The following is a 9,069-nucleotide window of genomic DNA, read 5'->3' as shown; positions in this document are numbered from 1 at the left end:
GCCGCAGGTGTTGGGGGAGGTGGTCAGGTTGAGAGGAGGAGCCGCAGGTGCAGGGCACAGGCAGCAGGACTCTAGGTTGGTGGATTCAGTAACGGCTCCCTTGGCCTTTCCCTTTCAAGTGGAGTCTGGCGCCCAGGGTTCAAGGCAGGCCTCAGGCACAGGGCTGCCCGCCCAAGCTGCCCACAGGAGGGGTCTCACACCATAGCCCAAAGGGCACACCAGCCTGGACCCAGGGGCCCCCAAAGCACCGAAAGGATCCTTTGGACCTAGGCCAGTCTGAAGGCTTAAGACCCCACAAGGGCCCAAAAGCTTCAGCCTCCACCCATAGAAACCAGCTGCCCCCCGAAAGCAAGAAAGGAGCCCTATGCCACTGGCCTTGGCCTCTGACTCACACCACAGTCTGAGCCTGAGATAAAGTCCCTCATGACACAGAGGTAGGGACAGCAGCCTAGTCTCACTAGACGTGACCTCTTTAAAGAGATTCAGCCACAACTTTTAAAAGGCTTTAATCATAATGCAGGACACAGGTAACTCCTCTGGCTCCTTATTTTGCCAGGCCAGCAAGACAGCTCTGGATAACCCAGAGAGGGCCCAGGTGCGGCCCATTGGGTGATACGAGCCAGCTCCGGCATGGACACAGCATCAGGCCAGCCCTAACACGCCGGCCTTTGAAGGTCCAGCTCTATATTGTGGGTATCCGCAACACCCGAGTGGGAGGAACTTGCAGTTCAGAGTTGATCTGGAAAGGAAGGGTGACGGTCGTTACATTTTCCCCAGGGCCCTCCTTTGCCACCCCTGCAAGCGACGCTGGCTCTCCCACGGGTCTCAGAAGCTCTGCATGCATGTCCTCTCCAAAGCTGAGAGATGCTGATTACCCACAGGAGGCCTCCCTGCAGCTGACAAGCCTGAGCCTTCTTGCTCAGCTTCTGCTCCAGCTGCGGCCTCTGGTAGCGTTCTTCATCTCCCACCCATTCATTCCCCTCGCCCCTCTCCATGCACCCATGCACCCATGCACCCATGCCATCCCCAGTCTAGCCTGCCCCACCTCCTCCACCCCAGCCTCTCATACACCGTAGCATCTGTGGAAGCAGGACCCATTCAGTCCAGAATGCCTGGGCCCTGTCACAGGTCAAGGGTCATTATGAGGCCAAGGCTCACTACATTCCCCTTTCAGGTGTGGCCTGGGACCTGGGACCATGCTGGGGCCACATGCCCCTGAGCTTGGACCTGGGGCTGGCCCCAGTCCCCTCACACACACATGTGCAACTAACAGCTATGCCATGGCCTTGCTGGCCTACAGCCCCAGCTCCAGGGCAGGAAATGTTAGTAACCAACTTTTTCCTTCTCCTCTTGCCGGGCCATGGGGAAGTTGCCCACAACTTTTGCAGCGGTGGGCACAGATGGAGGCCAGGGAATAGCTGCCCCAGCAGAGCCTCCTCCCCCATGTGAGGACGACCCTCCAGTCATATCCCAGGCAGGGAATCAGGGCTGGTCTGTGGAAAGAGCCCAGGCTCCAGACGAGTTGCAAACTCTCCAAGTTGTGATTGTCCTTTTTAAGAAAAGGGGAGCATCACTTCCTCCCTGTCCACGTCACACAGCGGCGGTGAGGATGCAAGAAGAAATACAGCTGGGGGCTCTGTAGCTGGGGAGCTGCTCCTGGCTGTGGCACTGCTTCGCACAGAGCGGTCTCAGCAGGCCACTGGCACCAGAAACCTCAGCTTCAAAGAGACACTGTCACCCCGGAGCTGTTCAGGAGGAGACTTCAGGCAAGATCTACTCCTTTGCCCAGTAATTGTCTCAAGGTGCCACTGTGGATTTTTTACATCACATCGCAAAGCTCCCTTGCCTCTGGTGGGGAGGGGACTCCTCGTTCCCTAATGCCAGCTCCTGTCCCCCGGCCCCACTCCCACCGCCTGCCACCCCTCCTTCGAAGGCCCCGCTGCCCACCTTAGAGGTCAGATACTGCTGCAGCAGTGCCTGCAGCTCTGTGTTCTGCTGCTCCAGAGAACTGTTTTCCAGCAGCAGCTTGGCCCTCTGGGTCAGGACAAGGCTTTGGACAGAAAAATCCGTTAGAGGCTCACTGAATCCTCCATCCTCTGCCCAGTAGGGGCCAGGGTCTTGGTGTTTCTGCTCTGGCACAGATGGAGAGAGACTCCAGAACTATACTCTACCCAGCCGCCAGGTGAGCCAGGCTAGCAGGAACAGAACAGGCAGGGCAGGGCCCAAGACCAACTGCCCCACAGGACCCACCCACACAGGAGTTGCCAAGGGCGGCTCTTCCCTCCCAGGTTTGGTGGGACAGGGAGGCAGGAAACGTGGGCTGCTCCCGGCAACCGCTCCTCACCCACCCGCCAGCGCCGTCCTGCTCCATGACTTGCACACTTACTGGTACTTCTCCAAGGCCGTGTAGAGGGCATCCCAGAGGTTCAGCCTGGAGGGAGGGATCACCATGGTCAGGGCCTGCCAGTACTCCGAGTCCTTGGAGTTGCTGCGCACACTCTTCTGCACCCTCAGCAGGGCCCGCGACTCCCTGAAGGCCAAGAGCACTGCGACCGTCATCTCCACTGGGCACGACCCAGGCCCCCAGGCAGTGCCAGTCTGCTTATTGCTTATTGCTTTCCCACCTGTCGCCTTCCCACTCAGCAGTCCAAGTTTATCACATGGTGGCAGGTTCTCCTTATTTTTATTTATTTCTTTATTTTTGAGCCGGAGTCTCGCTCTGTTGCCAGGCTGAAGAGCAATGGCGCTATCTTGGCTCACTGCAAACTCCACCTCCCAGGTTCAAGCGATTCTCCTGCCTCAGCCTCCAGAGTTGCTAGGACTATGGGCGCCCACCACCACACCTGGATAATTTTTGTATTTTTAGTAGAGACGGAGTTTCATCATGTTGGCCAGGCTGGTCTTGAACTGGTGGCAGGTTCTCAGAAAGAACATATGCTTATCATCAACGTTCCTGACTCAGCACCACTGCTACCTTCATGAAGGCATGATCAGTGTTCCACCTACCCCTCTCTGTCCCAAGCAGTTACCTCGCCAGCTTTACAGCTCATCACTGTGCCCATCTCTTGCACCAGTGCATCCAAAACAGCACTTGAATTCAGTCATATCCTCTCCATCCCCCGATGACAGCCTTAATCTGGAGGATCCTCACCTCCCACCTGGACGAGCCTCCTGATGCTCTCCCTGTATCCAGCATCATCCCTTCCCTGCCGCCACCAAGATCCCTCTAAAAGGCAAGGTTAATCACAGCTCCTCAACTGCTTCAAATCCTTTCTGGCTCCCACCCACCACGGGGTAAAGACAAAGATCTTAGGGCACTGGGCCTAAGATCTAGGAGGCTATGAGGTGACGGAGAGGTTCTATTTCTAAATCCCGGCTCCCAGGTGTGCATCTAATTGACATTCATAAAGCTTACATGTTATAAATCTCCTTTTGAATCATGATACAATAAATCTTTACTTTAATCGTTAAAGGCTCTCCAAGACCTGGCTGGCTCCCCACCCACCAGTGCCATCTCCCAGGCCGTTGACACTCCAGCCAGACCTCCTGTGATGATTCTTGAACAGAGCAGACCTTCCCCACGCTGCCGCGTTCTGAAATGCCCTTACTCCATCTTATCTGCCTGAGAACACCCCGTTCAGGTGCCATTCCCTCCCAAAACCCTCTCTGACATGCCACATGGAGATGGCCACTTCCTCCTCTGAACAATGGTGCGCCTTGGATGTGCTTGGACTATTGCTCTGGTCAAAGGGCAGTGTCACCACAGTGCTTACACACGGCAGACTTCAGCGCATGTCTGCTGAATGAATGATGAACGAAAAAAGTGCACAGCACAACTACACCCCATTGCTTTCCTGAGTCTGTCCAGCGACTGGTTCCCCTAGCCCACCTTCAGATAGCTCTGTCCTTACTTCCCGCCTCTTGCCCAGTGGCCTCTTCTCCACTCACTGGCTCTGCCTGGCTCCCTAGCCCATCCAGCTTCCCTGGTCCTGGTCTCAGGCAAGCCCTCCAGCCCCGCAGCCCACCTAGGCTTCTTCAGACCCATGACGAAGGCCTCCAGAATCTTGAGGACATCATTGGGGTGGATGACCCAGGGGGAGGGCGGGGTCTCCTCCTCTTCCTCCTTCTCCCCCTCCACCAGGCTTTCTTCCTTTTCTCCTTCCATCTCTGTCCTCTTGGCCGGCTCCAGTTCTGACTCCATGCTGGTCCCCTCCACGCCTGACGCCTCCACACTTGCCTGACTGCAGGGCTTGCTCTGGAGAAAAACGCAAGGACAGCGGTAGGCTGCAGACACATGAGCATGAGCACGGAGAGAGAGGCAGGAAGAAGGAAAACCAGAAAAGTTTAGAGAAAGTTACAGAAAGCTTGCCCAGGGAGACATTTACACAGGGACAGAAACAGGAGAAACAGTGGCCAGAGAGGGATGGAGTGGGCAGAGGCACTAGGAGGCTATGAGACAATGGAGAGGTTCTGTTTCTAAATCCAAGCTCCCAGGTGAGCATCTTACTGACGTTCAGAAAACTTGCATGGTATAAATCTCCTTCTGAATGATAATACAAATTCAATTTTTGTTTTAATTGTTACATTTAAAAGGTCTTCCTCCTATTCCTACCTTGCAGTTCATGCAATTGACCTCCCACAGGCAAACGAATGCTATCTAGTTTCCCGTGTTTCCGTCTAAGGACATAGTGTGTCTATGTAATGTCTGTATAGAAATACATGCATACACTTTCCCATACATACTTTTCCTTCTCGTTTTGACATCAGTGATACTATACTATACACAGAGTTCTGCAGTTTGCTTTTTCACATACCAACAAACCTTAGATATCTTTTCATGTGAATACATAAAGAACTTTGGTTTTTTTCCACCGTTTCATAGTACCCCACTGTGTAGACGTACCGTATATTATTAAATAGATTCATCAATGGACATTTGGGTTGTTTCCAATATTCTACCATTTCAAACAATGCTACAGTGAATCAGCTACAATAAATACACCATTCTAACTGTACTGAGATATAGCTAGAGAATAAAATCCTAGAAGAAGAATTTCAGAGGCCAAGGTGGGCAGATCATTTGAGGTCAGGAGTTCAAGACCAACCTGGCCAACATGGTAAAACCATGTCTCTACTAAAAATACAAAAAGCAGCGGGCGTGGTGGCAGGCACCTGTAATTCCAGCTACTGAGGAGGCTGAGGCAGGAGAATGGCTTGAACCTGGGAGGCAGAGGTTGCAGTGAACTGAGATCGTGCCACTGCACTCCAGCCTAGGCGACAGAGTGAGACTGTTTCAAAAAAGAAAAAAAGAATTTCAAAGTAAAGTGTATATAGTTTTGTAATTGATACTACAAAACTGTCCTCAATGGAAGTTACAACTTAAACTCCTACCAGTAACTTATGACTGGGCCTGTTTCTTACACCTCACTCATTACTATGTTATACTTGATGTGTAATCAAGCTTTTTTTTTTTGCCAACATAACAGGCTGGCAAAATGGAATTCAGCCATTTTAATTTGCGTATTTCTTATTACAAGGAAGGCTGATTATCTTTTCGTATGTTTCAGAGTTATCTGTATTGCCTCTCCTAGGAGTTGTTCATTCGTATTTGTTATCTGTTCCTTGAGTTGTTGGTCTTTTTCTTATTGATTTCTGAGAGCTCTTTATATATTAAGGAAATGAGGCCATAACTATGATATGAGTTGAAAATATACTCTGCAGCTTGTCATTTGTCTCTTAACTTTGCTTATCATGATTTTTGCCCTACAGAATTGTTTTAAAATTCTGTAGTCAAATATAGCTTTTAATCTCTTTATGGCTTTGTGGTTTTGTCCGTTCCACCAACTCTTTTTTCTTTTCTCTTTTTTTCTCCTTAGAGACAGTGTCTCACTCTGTCACCCTGAAGTGCAGTGGTGGAATCATGGCTCACTGCAGCCTCAAACTCCTGGGCTAAATTGAGCCTCCCAAGTAGCTGGAACTATAGACATGAGGCATTGCACCTAGCCCAGGCAACTCTAACTCTTTTTAGAGGCATGTCAGGATACTCAGCCTTGGGCTAGCAGTACTAAAAACATTTTTCATTTACATTTTTAACTTTTAAATTGAAATGTTATATGATTTTTATATGGCAACTTCTTTAAAATAGTTGATATTTGATTCACCTTCTGAAATCAATTATGATCAAGATATGCATGACAAATGGGTCCTGCCTTGCGGGAAAGTGTTAAGGATCAAAATACTCAGAACATGGTGGGCTCTGGTCTCACAGTGGATGAGACCTGGCTTTGAGGGAGGGTGCAGGAAGAGACTCCTTGGGCCTCAGGATAAGAACAGCATCTCATTCCCCAGCAATTCTTCCCTTTACAAAGAGACAAATCAATAAACAATAAGGAAAATGCTAAGTCAGTTATACCTGACATAAAAGCCCCACTTTTTTTGTTGTTATTCTTATTTTGAGACAGAGTCTCACTCTCTTGCTCAGGCTGGAGTGCAGTGGCATGATCTTGGCTCACTGCAACCTCCACCTCCTGGGTTCAAGTGATTCTCCTGCCTCAGGCTCCCGAGAAGCTGGGATTACAGGTGCACACCACCATGCCTGGCTAATTTTTGTATTTTCAGTAGAGACAGGTTATACCATGTTAGTCAGGCTGGTCTTGAACTCCTGACCTCAGGTGATCTGCCCACCTTGGCCTCCCAAAGTGCTGGGATTACAGGTGTGAGCCACCACACCCGGCTAGCCCCATTATTTCTCCAGAAGCCAGCACTGTGCTCTGGAGGCTTCCAGGAGAATTGAAAGTGCATCGTTCTCCCTGCATCTCGCCTTACCTGGAGGCTAGAAGATAAATGGTGAGCTCGATATTGAAGGAAGAAGTTCACCAGTTTATACAAGTCATCCTCACTTTCAATTCCAAGGGCCTGGGGAAAGAAGAGGATGGTTGCTCAAAAACCCCATCGAAGAGGACGGGGCTTGGGCAGCTGATGTGCTCAGCTCCTAAGAGCAGGAGTCTTGGCCATGGAGGGCACTCATCCAATGCTGGGAAGCCACAGTGGATTTGGGGACACATGCATCAGAACACACAGAAACAATGCTCACAGAGCCAGGAATGGCTCCACAGGGATCCCAAGGCTGTGAGATGCCAAGTAGGGCTGCACACATATCTCAGTCTGGGGGTGTCAGGGAGAACCTACAGTCTGAGAGGAAGATGCCAGTAGAAGGGGCAGGGGTGGGGGACACTGGAGTCTGAGGCCAGTGTGTTTCGTGGAGAGTAGGTTAAGGGAAGGGGGTGACAGGGAGCAGGGGAAGCCCCAGGAGACCCTCATCCACTGCCAGGGCTGAGGCAATGGCAGGGCCATTTGAGAACATGGCCGGCTGCAGCCCTGCCCGTGTCCTCCCAGCCCCATGGGACTCACGGAGAAGATGGCGTCCAGCCTCAGCAGATAGCATTCACTCTGCTCCAGGGGCAGGAGAAGGCTCAGCAGCTTGCTCTCTATGAGGAAGCCCTGGGGAGAAGGAAGAAGGCATCTCCTGTCGGGGACAGGTTTCAGGAGCGAGTCCTAGGGTCTGCGGCTGCCCTCTGTGTAACACTTCAGGGACCATGCCATGGAGCAGATGCCCAGGAATGGGCGTGTGAACCCCAGCAGTGAGCCCCAGCAAAGCCTGCTTGGGGTGCCCATGAGCCCCCTCCCCCCTGCCCACAGGGGGCAAGGCCAGGGACAAGCAAGGCTAGGGACAAGCAAGGCCAGGGACAAAGCCCAGCCTCACCATGGACTTAGCTTTTCCCACCCAGAAGGGCACCAACCCACCTCACCCATAAGCCACTGGGCAAATGCCTGAGGCCCCCACTGCAGTCCAAAGCCGACCCAGTCACAGGCTCCTGTTTCACCCATAGTCTTGTCCCCAAATATCTACAGAACACAGCAGCAGGAGAGGGAGCCATGGAGGGCAGTGGGCCCCCAAAAACATAGCACACCTGCAGTGGAAGGGAGAGGGGAGCCGAGAAGATGCAGTGCCCACCCTGAGCCGGGATGCCCGGGGGAGGGCTCCATGGGGCGGTGGCCTCTGCGTCCAGCTGCAGGTTGAGAGGGCAGAACCTGCCACCTGACCCCTTCAGCAGCAGCGCCCTCAGAGGCAGGAGCCAGCCAAAGGCACGCGCTCAGAACTGTAAAATCCAAGCCAACACTGCCCACGTCGGGCGACAATGCAACTTCCAGCTGGGCCAGCTCAATGCAGCTTTTATACCAAGTCGAATCATGCTTGCAAACATACAGTGCAGACGTCCAAACCCCAACGCACCCAGAGTGACCCCCAAAACGAGCCCCTGAGAAGGGCCATGTCAGTGTGGCCACGTCACTTAGCAAGCAGTTCATGGAGCTGAGCTGCTGCTCCTTGTCTCAGAACCAGCATCATTTTAAGCTGACCGGAGCCCTCCAGCCAGCCTGAGCTGTGCCAGGCTGACCAACCGAGGTTAGGCCCATTTTCCAGCTGGGCCCCCACTCTGCTCCTCAGGCCCCGACCCGGAGCTTGGCCAGGGGAGGACTGGCCCACTCCTGACTCAGGCTGGCACTGGCCCGGCAGAGGCCTCGGCAGCAGCACACGCCCGTGAGTCCCCCGGCCGCAGCCCCGCCTGGCCTCACCGACTCGTCGCACAGGAGTGTCAGGATCCTCTTGGTAGTTTCTTCAGAGATTTGCTTCGGCAGGTCCAGGTAAGACTCTGATTCAGAGGCGGCCTCTTCTGCCTCCTCCTCTTCTGCAGATATGTCGTGGGGAGAAGAGAGAGAAAGAGAAAGAAGATAATTTCTGGACCTAGTTGACTCTGAGAAACAGTCAGATGGCTTTCCTTGAGAAAATGTAGCTCTTAAAAAGCCTCTGTGGCCAGGCGCGGTGGCTCACACTTGTAATCCCAGCACTGTGGGAGGCCGAGGCGGGTGGATCACGAGGTCAACAGATCGACACCATCCTGGTCAACATGGTGAAACCCCGTCTCTACTAAAAATACAAAAAATCAGCTGGGCATGGTGGCGCGTGCCTGTAATCCCAGCTACTCAGGAGGCTGAGGCAGGAGAATTGCC

The 9,069-nt window shown here is 52.6% G+C and overlaps 1 protein-coding gene across 2 annotated transcripts in view; it reads right to left on the bottom strand.

The window, feature by feature from the left end:
• Nucleotides 1-489: 489 nt before the first annotated feature.
• Nucleotides 490-9,069, bottom strand: part of DRC1 (dynein regulatory complex subunit 1) — a 59,400-nt gene continuing 50,820 nt past the window's right edge. Inside the window, exons 11-17 of one of the 2 annotated variants that reach the window (XM_017545536.1) lie at nt 8,635-8,747; nt 7,411-7,500; nt 6,826-6,915; nt 4,026-4,255; nt 2,387-2,530; nt 1,948-2,050; nt 490-739 (exon numbers count right to left, since the gene is read on the bottom strand). In XM_017545536.1, coding sequence (XP_017401025.1) covers nt 683-739; nt 1,948-2,050; nt 2,387-2,530; nt 4,026-4,255; nt 6,826-6,915; nt 7,411-7,500; nt 8,635-8,747 — 827 coding nt within the window. In that variant the 3' untranslated portion in view covers nt 490-682. The remainder of the gene's footprint in view (nt 740-1,947; nt 2,051-2,386; nt 2,531-4,025; nt 4,256-6,825; nt 6,916-7,410; nt 7,501-8,634; nt 8,748-9,069) is intronic. The other variant, XM_017545537.1, reaches the window with a different exon arrangement.

This window comes from Cebus imitator, unplaced genomic scaffold, assembly GCF_001604975.1.
Source record: "Cebus imitator isolate Cc_AM_T3 unplaced genomic scaffold, Cebus_imitator-1.0 Scaffold180, whole genome shotgun sequence".
NCBI lineage: Eukaryota > Metazoa > Chordata > Mammalia > Primates > Cebidae > Cebus > Cebus imitator.
This window is presented reverse-complemented; position numbering and strand designations above follow the sequence as displayed.